At 40.1% G+C, this 17,240-nt stretch overlaps 1 protein-coding gene across 1 annotated transcript in view; it reads left to right on the top strand.

Annotated features, from left to right (window-relative positions):
* Nucleotides 1-17,240, top strand: part of MAP3K5 (mitogen-activated protein kinase kinase kinase 5) — a gene marked incomplete at both ends in the record, with an annotated part of 219,913 nt that overhangs the window by 74,132 nt on the left and 128,541 nt on the right. Inside the window, one exon of the mRNA XM_080700133.1 lies at nucleotides 13,909-13,932. Coding sequence (XP_080556259.1) covers nucleotides 13,909-13,932 — 24 coding nt within the window. The remainder of the gene's footprint in view (nucleotides 1-13,908; nucleotides 13,933-17,240) is intronic.

The raw sequence follows: 17,240 nt of genomic DNA, 5'->3' as shown, positions 1-17,240 counted from the left end.
TTATGTAGCTGGGCATGATGGCGTATACCTATAAACCCAGCACTTTGAAGGCTGAGACAGGAAGCTTGCAGGTTCAAAGCCAACCTCAGCAACTTAGTGAGGCTCTTGGCAACTTAGTGAGACCCTATTTCCAAGTAAAAAGTATAAAATAGGGCTGAGGATGTGGCTCGGAGATAGAATGCCCTTGTGGCTCAGTCCCCAGCTCCCTCCCAACACATAAAAGGCTGGGGGTTTAGCTTGAAAGTAGAATGCCCCTGAGTTCAATCACCAGTACTCAAAACAATCTCACTGTATTTTGTCTACAAAATTCAACCTGCCCCAATGTCATTCTCTACATTAATAGGAAAATGTGTCTAATATAAAAGCAGTTCCACCATCCAACAAGGTTGCTGAATGTGCTTTTGCAAGGCCAATGACTCTACACTGCATGATTCATCGAAAAGCATCTTACAGTTCAGTGGAACTCACACTGAGCCTGATGTCTTTCATTTCCTCTGTGAAACTTCCAGCTAGTTTCTTGTGGCCTTTTCTATCTCTGCCTTTTGGTTCCCAAATCAAAACCAACCTTGGGATGTGGAGCCCTGGAGTTCAGTACATCTTTTTTTTCCTTTGCGCGTCTAGGGGTGGAACCCAGGGGCATTCAACCCCTGAGCTACACTCCCTGCCCTATTTTTTATTCTTTATTTTGAAACCAGGTCTCACTGAGTTGCAGAGAGCCTCACCAAGTAGCCGAGGCTGTCCACAAACCGAGATTCTCTGGTCTTAGCCTCCCGAATGCTGGGATTACAAGCATTCACCACCACGCCTGGCTCAGAACATACTTCTAATTGCTTAGCTATTGTTAGTGAAGATCTCCCATCCCAAATCCTTGCAAAAACATACATTGTTAGTATCGCCTTGCTTTTATCAGAGTATCTAAAGGCATGTGTGACTTTCTCTGGGGAAAAAAAAAAACCTGCAGAGTTTCACTAAGCAAATATATTTACTGCATGCCCAGCTGTTGTGCTGGTGATTAATAGGCACATCCCTTTTCAAAATACTCTGAGATGCTTCTAAGAGATTTGTCCCCACTTGGTCTAAATCTGTTTTTTACTTGGAGTGATCCTTTAAAAACCCTACTTAATTTTCTTCCAGATTTGCCCCTTAATTAGTATAATTAGTACATAATAAAGGTTTTTTTTTTACTGTGTTCTTAATTAAACATTTGGATTTATTGTTATTTACAAACTATTAGCAGTTGTTGAAAGAATGCAACTACTATATTCTTTGCTTATTTTTAGTTTTTCTTTGGGCTCAGCTTATTTAAGGAGGCAGTCCTATACTCGACCTTTTTCACTCTACACGGTTTTTGCTCTGGCCCTCCTGGTATCTGGCTATTTAACTTTATGGCTATTCTTTCCTAGGGAAATGGGTTTTTTTTGTTTGTTTGTTTGTTTTTTCATGAATTAAAATTACATTGTGAATGAATGAGATCAAGCTAATCTTACCAGAAGTTTGCAAGGAACAGGTTAGATTGGCTTAATTGTTTTCAGCTAGCTGCTACATAGGGGTATTACAGGTATTTGACTAAAGCAGTTCTTTAAAAAGGCTAATGATGTCTAGACCATGCACATTTATCTTGTACCTCATAGCTGCATCTTACTGAGAAATCACTATGTGATCCATATTCAGTGCTTTATCCATACACATGTTCACAGTTAATTTTTTTTCTTGTGCTACTGGGGATTTAACTCAGCAATATTCTTTCTCCAAGCTATCCCCCTTGCCATTTTATTTTTTAATTTTGAAATAGACTTTAACTAAGTTTCTGAGGATCTCACTAAGTTGCTAAGGCTGGCCTCACACCTGAGATCCTCCTTTCTCAGCTTCCCAAGTATTGGGATTATAGGTATATGACACCACACCTGGCTTCACATTTAATTCTTAATACAGCCTTGTGAAGTATATATTCTATTACTATTTTATAGAATGTGTGTGTGTGTGTGTGTGTGTGTGTGTGTGTGTGTGTGTCGCTGAGGATTGAATTCAGGGGCATTTTACCTCTGAACTACACCCCCAGCTTTATTTTATTTTATTCTGAAACAGGGTGACTCCAAAGTCTGTACCCCTTAACCACAGAGTTTTATTATCTATTTCAGTTGCCCCCTGTCCCAGTATCCATGGATTCTGCAATTTTAACCAGCCATGGAAAGAAATGTTTTTTTTTTAATCGCATCTGTTTTGAATGTATGTGCAAACTTTTTTCTTTGTCATTATTCCCTAAATGCAGCAGGGTAATAGCGATTTACATAGTATTTACATTGTGTAAGTTATGATTAGTGATCTAGTGTTGATTTACAGTGTATGGGAGGATGTGTGTAGATGACGTGCAGATACTGTGCCATTTTATATAAATGACTTGAGCATCTGCAGATAATAGGTATCCTTGGGTGTCCTGGACCAATCCTGTGTGCATACCAAGAACTGGCTGTACTTCCAGTTCCAAGTACATAAGACATTCCTGCTAAGTGTGTTCATTTAGAAAAGTCATTGACTATGCCTCCTGAGTTGTCCTATGCACACAATGTATTGTTTCTTTTAACCCTTTCATTAACTTAAGCATTTACCATTTTCTAATCTAGACTGTTTCTAGCTAGGTAGTACATGGTGTCAGGTATAGGAAGTATTTATTTATTTATTTATTTATCTCTTTATTTGCATTCCAACAGTTTCCTCTTGAGTCCTAAAAGATCTCAATCTATTCAAAATTGGGCAAAAACAAATAAATAAATAAAAATAAATTTTAAAATAATAACACACATGCACATGTGTGCTTGTGTGTGTGTGTGTGTGTGTGTGTGTGTGTGTGTAGTAAAATTTGTTTTTTTTTTTTTGGTGTGTGTGGTGCTGGGGATGGAACCCAAGGGCTTTCTACCTCCGGGTTACACCTTCAACCCATTTTATATTTTATTTGCAAACAGGGTCTCACTAAGTTGCAAAGGGCCTCAGTAAGTAGCTGAGACTGGCTTCTAATCTGTACGATCCTCCTGTCTCAGCCTCCCAAGTACTGGGATTACAAGCGTGCACAACCACGCCCTGCTAATTTGTCTTTTTGTTGTTGTTGCAGTTGGTTAGAGGTATAACTCTTCTATCTTTACATCTACCATCAGCAAGGAAAACTGCAGTGAAATAAGAATAAAGACACTTGAAATAGTCTATGAAAAAAGGATTCGGCAGATAAAACAGAATGAAGCTTCTCCCTCTTTGCACCGGGCACAGACAGAATTAGAATGCTATTCTTGTCATGTATCAGCTTCACTGAGGTTAATTCTTTGGACCTCAAGAAAAGTACAGCTGCACCAGTTTTATTTTCATCTGCTTTTTGTTGAAGACAGCATTTTCTCATTGGCAGCACATTCCCAGGAAGAAATTATAGGAGAAAAAAAAATTGTTTTTAAGTTTGAGCTAGTGGATAGGCACTATAAAATACTAAAAATTTATGACTGCTGTCATTTGAAAGGATATTTAGAAACTAATCATATTATGTTATTTTCTATAGAATACATAGCTGTTTTAAACCACAATTGCTATTTTATTGTTATAAGAGTGAATTATTCATTCTAGAAAAAAGGTCATGATTGTACTTTGAGAAAGGGAAGTTGATTCTTTTTTTCCTTGGAATCCTAACACATTTTTCACAGGTTTCTTTAAATAAATATCATAAGAACTTCTCATTGTGCCTTTAATGTATATTGAGAGACTGTGTCAAGATTTAATGAGTCAGGGTCTCGCTAAGTTGCCCGGTCTGATCTTGATCTTGTAATTCTACTGACTCAGCCTCCCAAGTAGCTGAGAATTATAGGCATGTGCCACTACCAGCTATACTGTAACTTTTGAAGTTTAGGTGGTAGATATGTGGGTGTCTGCTAATTTTTATGCTTTTAATATGCCTAAAATATTTCATAGTTAACTATTTCATAATTAAAAGGCTGTGATATTCTTTATTGTTTCTGTATCCATCAGGATAACTTACATACATTTTGGGAATTTGAACCCTCAAATATTTTTAGTTTCTTTTTTGTAATGTTCTGGCTGTGATTCGAAAGTCTCAGATGTCTTTGGATCCTCCTCCTTTTGTGCATGATTTCTGTACGACTGGCTTTATTCCCAATTTATCTACTACTTAGGAAATGATCCTATGGAGATTGATATACATATCAGCTGGTAGTGGCTCAGCTCATGCTGAAACATAATGATGAAGTTAGATTGTTACTTATTCAAGGAATTCAGTTGTTTTTTTCTTTTACATGTTGTCAGAAGAGTTGCTTTACAGATGACATTTTCCTTAGTGGACTGTTCTCTACAGCAGCTTATCTGCATGCCTGCTCCTTTGCTGTCTCACTGAGTCTGTTTCATACCTATGTCGTGCTCGTTACCCTCCCCTCCCTTAATGCCTGTATCGCTTGCTAGATGAGAAGCTGACTAGCATCTCACTAGGAAACCACACTGGAAATCATCTGTGCGCAAACCAAAAACTTGTAACACCATCAGCTACTTAGTCTTTAAAAAATCAGCAAATTCATCTATATGGCGGTTCCTCAAAACATTAGAAATAGATTTACCATATGATCCAGCAATTCCACTTCTGGAGAATATATAATTTCTCCAAGAGAATTAGAAGCAAAATCTGAAAGAGGTGTTTGTATACCCATGTGCACGGCGACATTATTCACAACAAACTAAAAGGTGAGAGTGTCCATGAACAGGTGAATGGATGAACAAAACAGGGTGTGTACACACAATGGAATATTATTCAGTCATAAAAACAAAGAGGTTCTGACACATGATACAACATGGAAGAACCTTGAGACCTAGCATAGGTGCTCCTACAAGGAGCTCCCTGGTATCTAGACCTATGACCTTTTGTCTGCAGGAGCAGAGATCCCAATCTCCATTGGTGCCTCTATGTGTGAAATTGGACGTTTTTTTCTGATACACATTCATATCCACTTGAAGCAAAGAAATAGTTGTAGTTTTAAAAGACTGATGAGCTCCCTGCTGTTTACTTTGACATTTATACCAGTTTGTAGTAAATTAGGATATCAAGGTAGTTTTTGTTGGAAATAACTTTAAGTTTTAGTTGGATCTTGAATGTATTTGACAGATGTACTCAGTCCAGAGTGTTCTTAAACCCACAAAAATAGAGTTCTGTTTTCTTAATCTTATATTACTGCTGCATTTTCTCAAAGTTTTACTTCCCTTACCGCGGTATATAATGAATTTAAATTTAGGTTTTCCCTTGAGTTGTGTATGGAATTAAAGTTTTTTTCCCCCCAAAGATATATGACTCTTTTAGTTTAATAGTAGAGTTTTGCTGGATTCTTTGTAGCACATAAAGTAATACCAGCTTCATTGGTGGTACCAGGCACACAGACAGTAAAGGTTAAAAACAAAAAAAGTCATTTGAGCTAGGTGTGGTGGTACACACTTCTAATCCCAGTACTCGGGAGGCTGAGATAGGAAGATCTCAGGTTCATGGCCAGCCTCAGCAACCTGTGAGGCCCTCCGCAACTCAGTAAGACCCTGTTTCAAAATAAAGAATAAGACAGGGCTGGGAGTGCAGCTCAGAGGTAGAATGCCCCTGGGTTCAATCCCGAGAACTATAAAAAAAGTCATTTGAAAATATGACCTAATGAAACTGTTATGTGAGATTATCATTGTTAATTTTGGATAAATTGCTATAATACTAGATGTCAACCACTAAGCCAAGCATGGGAAGGAGGGTTGGGGAGGGAACGGGGTGGGGATTGGGTAGGGGCTATCTGGGTGATGTGTGCATGTATGTCTACAAAGGTTTTTTTTTTTTATCCCATTATGATGTATGAATACAGTGCACCAATAAAAAAATTAAAGAAAAAATAAAAAGAAAAAAGAAAATATGACCTAATAAAGTAATCTAACAATCTGTAAAACAGAAATAATTGGTCATGCCCCTTTTAACAGGGCTGCCTGTTAAAAAAAAAGTCTTGAAAAAAAAGTCCTTGAAAGTATCCTGCTTACTTTATAGCCTTGTGTCAATTTAGAATCAGCACTTTATTAAAATTGGCATTCTGTCCTCTCCTGGGCAAAACACTACATCCTGTACACTTCTTATTTTTTTCATGAAAAGCTTTTTTTTTTTCTTTTTCTTTCTTTCTTTTTTTTTTTTTTTTTTTTACAGTGCTAGGGATGGAACCCCCAGGGGCATTCTACCTCTGAGCTACACCCCCAGCCCTATTTTTTATTCTTTATTTTATTTTATTTTATTTATTTATTTATTTTGGTGGTACTGGGTTCCTGGAAGCCCTTCTACCTCCGGACTACACTCCCAGACCTACTTTTACATTTTTATTTGGAAACAGGGTCTCCTAAGCCAGCGCGCGTGACTGGCTTCGAACCTGTGTGATCCTCCTGTCTCTGCCTCCCAAGCGCAGGGATTACAAGCATGCGCCACCACGCCCGGCCTTATTCTTTATTTTAAAACAAGGTCTCACTGGCTTGCAAAGGGCCTCACTAAGTAATACCTGAGACTGTCTGCGAACAGAGATCCTCCTGTCTCAGCCTCCTAAATGCTGGGATTGCAAGGGTGAACCATCATCCCCGGCTCTCACAGGAAGCTTTTTTGTTGTTAACATAGAGAAGTATTGTTCCTTTATTTTACTTAATTCTGAAAAGATCAGACTCTCAAAGTGGGGAAAAGAAAGAGGAAATCAGGAAGAGGAGGAGAAGACAATATATACATATATCACTACTTTACGGAGATTTTTCTCCAAGGATCTTGAATCTACAAACCAGATGAATGATTTATTTAGCAGTGTTAACTTCCCAGTTGTAGAATGCCTGACAGAGTGGAAAAGGTTAGAGAGAATTCAGTGTTCTGTAGCCCAAATTGTTTTCTTTCTAACTCCTTATCGTCCTGTACCCAAGCCACCCACTCAGCATTTCTAGCCTCTTTTACCGTTTTGTCTAAAGGAGAGGAAAATGTATACTACACAGGTTATGAAACAAGCCATCGCATCACCAGGTTGACACCAGCTACATCTTTCTTTGGTAGAAACTCTCATCACAGACCTGTTGGCTGACATGAAGAGCAGGAAGGAGCGCCTCCACACACGGCAGAAATGGGGCAAGCCTTGCTGGATTCTTTTCCTTTTTGTTTTTTATAGATACGGGATCCTTTCTTTGGCAGTTGATCTTTGTGGCCCTCCAAGCCATCATCCTCTTTTAGGATGCATCTTTGAAATCATCACCAAAATTTATGGGTCAAATGTGATTTACTGTACAGAAAATCATTATAGGTGTAACTTTCCAACAACTTTAGCAACATAGTTTTTTCTTTTAAAGAAATTCATGGACTTGGATAGTATGGTTCCATTAGATGTTGCTGAAAGAAACAGCAAGTAACAAAAAAGAGGGAGCCAATTATAACAATACCAACACTGTAAAAAGCAAAGCTTGTGTGAAGAAACTATGTCAAATGCTGTGTCACCCATGAATGTCACCCATGAAGCAGCCGGTTCAGAGACATTTACCTACTTACAATGGAGTTCTCCCACACACAAAAATTTTTATTAAAACATGAAACATAATAGAAAAAGAGAAAAAGAGAGAATGTCTTTTAGGATTACCTTCCAGCTTTGGCATAATTTTACCTGACTTCTGGCACAGGATTGCAGTAGAAGGATGTGTTCTTACCCCGACCATGAACACAAGTGCACAGTGTCTCAGGGTCTGGTAACATCGGAATCAAGCTGGAGTTGTTTGCTTTGATGTGATTAATACTTCATATTATATGTGGCTTTCAAGTGCTTCAAGTTGTTGCATGGACTTACCCTGTTTGGTCTTCATGTACAACCCAGTGAGTCCAACATATTAGGTACTGGATTGGACAGAATGGAAATACTTTGTTTATAAATGAGAAATGAGCCTGGAGCTATCCAGTGACTTTTTTAGGACCACACACAGCTGGTGAGCGTCAGTGCGGGGGTGAACCCCTTATTCTTTGACTCATCACTAGGAACCTTTCCTTTAGTCTGTCCACAGATGTCACATGTTCTTTAAAATGATGGTTTTCTAGGTTTTTGGTAAATGGTTTTGGTTTGTTTGTGATACAGCGAGCTTTTCTAAAAGCACCAGGTGTAAACACGAATGTACTTAGATTCCTTCTTTAAAGACTGTGCCAGGGTTAGTGTTCGTTGTGTTGGATTACTCTTCCTGAGACTGCTCAGCTTTATTTCAGCAGGGCGCAGCAAGGGGAGCGGGGCGTCTCACCCCAGCGAGGCCAGGGATGTTCACCGCAGCTCATGGTTGACACTGAAGCACAGAAACTAGGTGGGAGGGTGGAGCTGAGAAGTGCAGGAAATAGTTTTATCTTTCTAGCTCTAATGGATAACTGTTAATTTCCACCGGGACAGACAAAGGGCCAGAAGGGAAGCCCCAGAAAGGCACCAGCTGGACCATGTTCTTTTCCTGAGGCAGAAGTCCCACCCTGTTCCTTTCTCTTCTGCCAGGAAGCTAAGGTCCTGGCCGCCCCTGCTTCCCCACCAGGAATCTGATTTGGTCACCTCCCACCTCCTCCCTTACGTACCTTTTAGTCATGCTTTGCGATATATTATTATCATTATTATTACTATTATGATTGTTGTTGTTGTTGTTGTTGTTGTTGTTAGCAGTACTGGGAATGGAACCCAGGGGCATTGTAACTTTGTAACTTCAAGCTACACCCCCAGCCCTATTTTTTTGTCTTTTTATTTTTTAAAACAGGGTCTAATTGAGTTGCAAAGAACTTCACTAAGTAACCGAGGCTGGCCTTGAACCACGATCTTCTGATCTCAGCCTCTCAAATGCTGGGATTGCAAGCGTGTGCCACTATGCCTTACAATGCTTTGCAATATTGAAGACACTCCATTTATTTACGCTTTAAGTGACTTCTTCAAAGATATATTGTCCCAGAGAGCTATCAAACATGGTATTGACATGAGACCTAGATTGTTTCTTTTTATTTTCTTGTTTAGTTATCAAAGATTATTAGAAAATTGAAATATCAATTTTGGATGCTTCTAGTACAACCAGGATATACACGGATCGCACCTCCTAACAACCTCAGATAAGTATACAGTCAGAGTAGGCTGACTTTATCCTTTTTCTTAATATTGCATCTTGAGAAACATTTCGCTGTCAAAAAAAACTGGAGTTTATATTGATTTTTATCTTTTTACCAAGATTTTCTATGAGAGTTTCCATGATCTGATGTGAAATAGAGCAGTTATATCTTGACTTTATTTCTGTTTTCTTCCCTTTATGGGCATAGTATAAATGAAACATTCCCTGTCCTGCCTCTGTAGGTAGAAATACCCTGTGAGGTCTCGATCGCCACTTACTTGGGCTGAGTTAAAATGCATAGATAGCACCTCTTCTTTCAAGTCGATGTTTCCTTTAAGGTCACATCATACACTGAGTAAGCTCTGTCTCCTTCAGGAGAATGATCTAAGTCTATTTAGCCTCCACAAAACATTAGTTCATAAGAATCCAGTGGCTTGCTGTGGGAATGGTTTTAATACATCACCACCATTTGTCACGCTGCATGTAGGATCTGAAATGAAGGCAGAGGAGGCGGTGAGAGTGTTGTCACTCTGAGGAGCAAGTCCTCGGGAAGACACACATTGGCTCTAAGCCGGCAACAGCCATGGTGGTTTTCCATGGGCCTTAGTCTCCGGGTCTCACCACCCTCCCCTCCCTGCCACTTATTTTTCTGTGTCTAAAGCACCCAAAGGAGGGGCATGGGGAGCTTGAGGGTGAATCTCCTGCTAGCAGCACAAAGAAAGCACTGACTACGAAAGGCCTTGAGCAGCAGTCACTTATTCCAGCCTCCCAGTTGGGCTGGGGGTGTAGCTCAGAGGTAGAATGTCCCTGGGTTCAATCCCCAACACCGAGAAAGAGAGAGGGGGGGGAGGAGAAGAAGAAGAAGAAGAAGAAGAAGGAGAAGGAGAAGGAGAAGGAGAAGGAGAAGGAGAAGGAGAAGGAGAAGGAGAAGAAGATGATGATAATGGGGTGGTTCACAACTGGCAGAAAGCCATGCCAGAACTGATGTGGGCAATCAGGGGACAAGAGGGACGTTAGCTAAAGGAGGAGAAACCCCAGTGGAGTGATGAAGGTAGTCTAAGGAGGGTGCAGTGGAGGGGAGGGAGAATTGATGAGGGAAACCCTTCAGGTGACTTTATGTACATGTGTGAAACTACCAGTGCCAGTCTGGTATTAGTGTCCTGTAGGGAGAGGAGAGGGAGTGAGGAGGAAGCTGGGGCGGGGCGGGGAGCTCACCAAGTGCCTCTGTCCCTATTACTTTGAACTACATGATGATGTGAGACTACAGTGCATATACATGTGTCTACCCTGATTCCTAGTGCAATTTGAATGTATACTTTTAGAATTTGTTAGCTTATTCATTTATTCATGCTCTCATTGAGTACCTACTGTGTGTCATGGACTCTGTGAGGCAATGAGTCCATACACAGACATGAACAAAGCGCCTGGGCTCAGACACGAGGAGCTCATGGTGTGGAGTGCAAGCATCACAAACATAAACATGCCGTGTGGTCTGTGAACCGCTGTGTGAGGGTTCACGATGGCAGAATTGAAGCCCTTGTTTACCTCCTGCTGAAAAGCTAGGCCAGCTTCACAGACTGCAGGTTTCTTATATTCTACACAGAGAAGGTCGTGTAGGAGAGGATGCACTGAAGGACACTTCCTTGTTATGAGAGGGAAGAGAGAAGGGTGTTCCTATAAAAAGAGGGCAGTATCTGAGAGGGCATGTGTGGTCTGCCACTCTGGAGAGAAGCTCCGTCAATCAAGTAGAGCCTTGGGAAAAGTCTGCACCTTGTGCTCTTGGTGTTGTGGGAGAGAAGTTATTTTTGTACATTTATGCCCTGGTCAGCCAGCTGATTTCATTGGTAACTACTATTATAAGTTTCTCGTATATCCCACCAGAGAGATTTTATGAATATACAAATTAGGTTTTACTTTCTGTCTTTCTTTTCCTACACAAACAGGAACAAGGATAAAAATCCTCTGTATTTTGTGTTTTTTTTCACTTAGCCATATATCTTGGAGCTCTTTCTGTGACACTACAAAAGGACTTCCTTCCTCATCCTTTGTTTGCTTGTATTGTATTCCACTGTACGTGGGTACCAGTTTCTAGATGATGGGCATTCGTGTTCTCTCCAGTCTTTGCCATTCAGTGCCCCAGTAGACATACGCTGACCTCAAAAAGCACTTTGACTGCTAAGTGCTCTCAGAACACAGTACTTTGTTTTAGCAGTCAAAGCCTTCTTTAGTAATTCCCCAATAACTTTATCATCTTATTATCTGTGTCAAGATGAGCTTCCTGCTTTAGCATGATTGCCCTCCAGATCTTTTCTAACTGTCCCTTTTATTCTCTCCCCTGTACATTGCCCCCCAAAATAGTCTCTGTGACTGCTAGTGATGGTATCAGTGGTTACTTAAGTGGGCCTTCACTTTCCCTAGACCCCTGTCCTGGATTCCCGCCTTGGGACTTTGCGTTGGCATCATCCTCCACAGCGCAGCGTGAGCTCCACCTCTCTGCTGCTCTTCCCTGTTTACAGTAGCATCTTTCCATGAAAAACCATAGCCCTTGCTGTCTCTGTAACTCTTTTTTTTTTTTTTTTTTTTTTTTTTTTTTGGTGGTACTGGGGTTCCTAGAAGCCCTTCTACCCCCAGGCTACACGCCCAGACCTATTTTATATCTTTATTTGGAAACAGGGTTTCTTAAGCCAGCATGGCTGGCTTCGAATGTACGCGATTCTCCTGTCTCCGCCTTCCAAGCGGGGGATTTACAAGCGTGCGCCACCATGCCTGACCCTCTGTCAGTCTTTGATCTTTTACATGTGTGTTGCACACATGCTGCATGTCCATTCAGACTTACACTTTCTTCCTTTCTTTCTTTCTTTCTTTCTTTCTTTCTTTCTTTTTGTGGTACTGGGGTTCCTAGAAACCTTTCCACCTCCGGCTATACTCCCAGACCTATTTTTATACTTTTTAAAATTTGGAAACAGGGTCTCTTAAGCCAGCGGGACTGGCTTCGAACCTGCGTGATCCTCTTGTCTCCACCTCCCAAGCCTGGGGATTATAAGCATGCTACCACGCCCAGCTACACTGTTTCTTTTTAAGTGTGTACATGTCCTTTTGTATCTACAAGAAAGTGAGGTATTGCCAGGCTTGGTAGCTCATGCTTGTAATCGCGGCGCTTGGAAGGCGGAGACAGGAGGATCGCGCTGGTTTGAAGCCAGCTGCGCTGGCTTAAGAGACCATGTTTCCAAATAAAAATATAAAAATAGGTCTGGGAGTGTAGCCTTGAGGTAGAAGGGCTTCCAGGAACCCCAGTACCACCAAAAAAAAAAAAAAAAGTGAAGTGTTGAAAATTATCTTTTAGTATTTTAGTCTGACTCTCAATACTGCCCAGTGTGTTTTTTTCCTCTCTCTAGTTCGTCTTTGTGTGCTGTGTTGAATTAGCATTTTGACCTTAGGATGAAAGATGACAGCTAGTCAGCTGGGCCCTGCATCTCTACGCTCACCTCGCCAGATCTGGCGCCTCTCCTTAGCCAGATGGACTCACCCTTGCTGCTCCACAAATACCTTATGTTTCCTGTTACCATGACAACGTCCATGCCATCTTTTCCAAGACACTGTCTGTTTTTTTTCTTTTCTGGATAATGATTCTCCAGCCTCAGTGAAGATGGTATACCGTGGGCTTATCTAGATCACCCGCGCGGCATCTCTAGTCATCTTGATGTCTAGGAATAACGGCAGTGGTAGCTCATTTTCCTGAGAGCTTTCTCTGTGTCGGACACTAGACAGCTATGTTACTTTTATGATCTCACTCCTCACAGCCTAAAAGATAGGAAGCTGCTCCCGGGGTATGTTTATACCATGACACTTCCTAGTAGAAAATATCTCTGTTATGAGCCGGGCGTGGTGGCGCACGCTTATAATCCCAGCATTTGGGAGGCGGAGACAGGAGGATCACGGTTCACAGACAGCCTCAGCTACTTAGTGGGCCCTTTGCAACTCAGTAAGATCTTGTTTCAAAATAAATAATAAAAAAATAGGGCTGGTGCTATAGCTCAGAGGTAAAATGCCTCTGGGTTCCATCCCCTGTATTGCAAAAATAAATTGAAAAAAAGAAAATATCTCTGTTATGTTTGCAGCCATTGTCAGTGTCCTTAGTACTCCATGCGTGGGTTTGCCAGTGGCCAATACCCTTTCTGTCTAGCTGCCTGAAATATAGCACACTGCTGGCTTCTCTCCCAAGATGTGAGCTTGTGCTTGGGGAAAGCAAACTTCTTTTAATTCTTTTTCCAAAGAGATCATTGTGGATCTGGTAATTCTGCACATACATACACTGCAGTAATGATTTTTAGATTATTCAATTTGGAGATTCTACATGATTGTGTTATTTTTCTTAAACCATAGATAATACTTTTGTGTTCTCCTATTTCTTCCATTAGATTATATACTCCTCAGATGCAGAAACTTTATGCTCTGAAATTTTTAATTGCTGATATAACTATTAGTACAGATTTTCCCAGCTAGATGCAGTGGTGCACACCTGTAATCACTGGACTTAGGAGGTTGAGACAGTAGGGTCATAAGTTCCAGGCCAACCTTAGCAACTTAGCAAGACTTAGCAACTTAATGAGATGCTGCTTTAAAATTAAAAACCAAAAAGGACTGGAATTGTTTGTATCTTATAGGTATAATGCCTCTAGGTTCAATCCCCAGTACCTAAATAAATTTTAAAAAATATTCCTACATAGAGCAATCCAATAGTGTCATTGATTTTCTATTAACCTCTGCTATAATTTTTTTATTTTTCAGGAAATCATCTGCCAGAAGAATACTGTAAGTATTTTACTTAACCTTCTAGAAATTTTCCTTTTCTATCAATTAATCTCTGATATTTCTAGTCTTTGCAAATTATTAATTTCTATATTTTTATTTCTTTTTAGATTTTATGACATATTAACATACATATGACTAATTTATCTTAATACTGTATTGTAGTAAAACTTTATAATGATGGCAGATAACACTATTATCTGTCTTTTTTCTATATATAATTATGTTTTAGAAAAAATTTCATAATACAGTCAATGTAGAATTATAAGTAGCAATAAAACATACAGGGCTAAAATACAATGTGGTTATGTCTACATATAGGTAGTATATGTAATTTGTATATGCACATATATAGACATATATGTGTATCTATCATCTATCTTCTATTTAGAAAGATTGATTTATGTTCTACAGAAGTATAGTCTGTCTTTGCGACCACACTACAAAATTCCAACCTCCCACACAGAATTAGACAAACATGAAAAAGTGAGAAAAATAAAATTTAATCTAAAATATGCTGTATGAAGAAATGTTATAATATCACAGTGGAAAACAACTATTGGAACAATAGTTGTATATTTCATCTTGGAAAGTAAGTGGGTATTGAAAACTTAAAAGAGTATGGTGACTAACCAGGCGTGGTGGTGCATGCTTGTAATCTCAGCATTTGGGAGACTGAGAGAGAAGAATCATGATTTGAGGATAGCCTCAGTACTTAATGAGGCCCTTTGCAACTCATTGAGACCCTGTTTCAAAATAAAGAATAAAAAAATAGGGCTGAGGGTGTAGCTTGGAGGGAGGGAGGGAGGGAGGGAGGAAGGGAGGGAGGAGAGAGGAGAGAGAGAGAGAGAGAGAGAGAGAGAGAGAGAGAGAGAGGAGAGAGAGAGAGAATGGTGATTAGTTTTCCCTTAGATGAGGAACTTATAAACTTATGCTCAAGATTTCACTGGGTCAGAGGTTATTACAAGGTGGAAAATGTTTATATTATAAACACTCATTCTTCATATATCAACAGGAAACAGAGTTTATTGCTCCGTATGCTCCAAGACAGTATAAGAAATTTTGTTGACTAAGTACTATCTGATTAAGAGCTGTGTTTGGGGCTTGGTGCTAGAGGGAACTCACTGTAGAGATTAAGAATGCACATGACTAAGCCGGGCGTGGTGGCGCACGCTTGTAATCCCCGCGCTTGGGAGGCAGAGACAGGAGGATCGCGCAGGTTCGAAGCTAGCCGCGCGCGCTGTTTCCAAATAAAAATGTAAAAATAGGTCTGGGAGTGTAGCCCGGAGATAGAAGGGCTTCCAGGAACCCCAGTACCACCAAAAGAAAAAAAAGAAAAAAAAAAAGAATGCACATGACTACATTCATTCTCTTCTAGGCAACAACAGATGAGAAGTACCAGAGTCTAACTGGGGGAGAGGGTTAATAAATAAGCAAAAAAATAAGTCAAGAATATAAGCAGCCAATCATATGTTAAAGAGTTCATGGTTATAACATCAAGGTTGTTCAGGGAAGAAAGCATCCCCTGAGCCCTGAAGGGCAGGAAAGAGCCAGCCGTCCCCCCTCCCCAGGTTGGCCACATGGAGAAGCATATATTTAGGAGGACTAAATATATGCATCATGCATCATGAACAGGGCTTGAGTACCATAAAACTGTCCTTGTAATACAAGTAGAGTAGTACCCGTACTACAAGGTACTGTGTTCCAGGTGCTGGGTGTCCTTAAAAAAGTTGAGTATTGTACACATATTTCAGTAAGTTTGAATGCTGACACTTTTTCTTTCTAGACGTGTGACTTTCCTGGTACACTTAATGTTCACCCTTATGTAGTTCTTAAAATTTGAAAAGCAGAATCAGCATTATAATTTAAAAAAAAAAAACAGTGAAGACAATCAGAACACAACTAGATTCTGAGCTGTGGGAGGGATTTGATAGCCATAAAAGAAGAATGGACCAGAGAAATCAGTGTTGCTATTTTGTGACCATGCCTGAGTGTTTTGAAATTTAAGGTAATGCCCTCTTCCTCCAGGAAAAACATATTTGGGTATTTTAGGCCAGGCATAGTGGCAAGTGCCCATCCTCCCAGCTCCTTGTGAGGAAGAGGCAGGAAGATGGCAAGTTTGAGGCCCAACCTGGGCAACATAAACCCTTTTTTCTTCTTTTTAATCTTTTATAATGAATACCTTATTCATAAAAGGTGGTTATTATACTTGAGTTATCTCTTTTTGATCACACAGTGGTTGTATTATTTTCTTTTGATTATCATATATTTTAAACTATGTGTTCAGTGGCAGCCTATAAATTGAAATTGAGTAATAACACTTCTCAGTTATATGTGAGCCAATTTGGGAGAGATACACCCAGAGGTAGAATACCTCTGGGTTGAATCACCAGTACTACAAAAACACACGTTAAAATATTGCTTCAGAGAAGAAAAAAATTTGTGCAGTGAGGCCAGAAATGTGTGAAAACTCTTAATATTTTTTATGGTACTGGGGATTGAACCTAGGGGTGTTCTACTTCCTAGATATACCCCCAGCTCTTTCCTATTTATTTAGTTTTTGAAACAGGGTCTTGCTAGGTTGCCAAGTGTCTTACTACATTTCTGAGTCTGGCCTCAAACCTGTGATCCTCCTCTCTCAGTCTCCCAAATACTGGGATCATAGGCATGTACTACCATGCCTGGCTCAACAAGTTTTCTGAAGCCCTGTACCATGGGTCTGTTTGAGGTCCCACTTTTCGCTGCCATTTGCATGACTCTCATATTTCTCCCTTTATCCCTTCACTACCCAACACAAAACCCAGCAGACATTTGACAGTCCTTCTCTTCCACCGTTTGCTTCACACAGATGTGTAACTCCCAGTGCTCAATATGTCACTAATGATCTATGTTTTATGCCTTATACACAACGTGTGGCATTAAGGCTTCTGAGGATAGAGAATTTTCTGTAGCAACAAAAGGATGATATTCTAAAACTCTGATCCCACTTTTCTCCCCCATGAATTTTTCATCTGTTTGCTCATTTTGCATCTTAGAAGAGTCAAGGCATTTTCTTTTGAAATTTTGAGTTATGATGCAATTGTCCAATAAGAATCATTGATTTTGTTTTTATATAACTCATGTGTGGATTAAGCTGTCAAACTTTTGGAAAGCAGCCTGCCCGATGTCCCCGGCCCTCCTCTTCTGCTTAGGCAGTGGCCTGGGTGAAAGGATTAAGCTGGGTGGTTATGCTGTGAGATCCTCGTGACATTTTCAAGTCAAGATGTGTTCGCTTTTCCTTTCCCTGATTAGTCTTCCAATCACTGTTGCAT

The sequence above is a fragment of the Muscardinus avellanarius genome, assembly GCF_963383645.1.
Source record: "Muscardinus avellanarius genome assembly, chromosome: 8".
Lineage (NCBI taxonomy): Eukaryota > Metazoa > Chordata > Mammalia > Rodentia > Gliridae > Muscardinus > Muscardinus avellanarius.
Note: the sequence above shows the minus strand (reverse complement) of the source record. Positions and strands in the feature narration are given on the sequence as shown.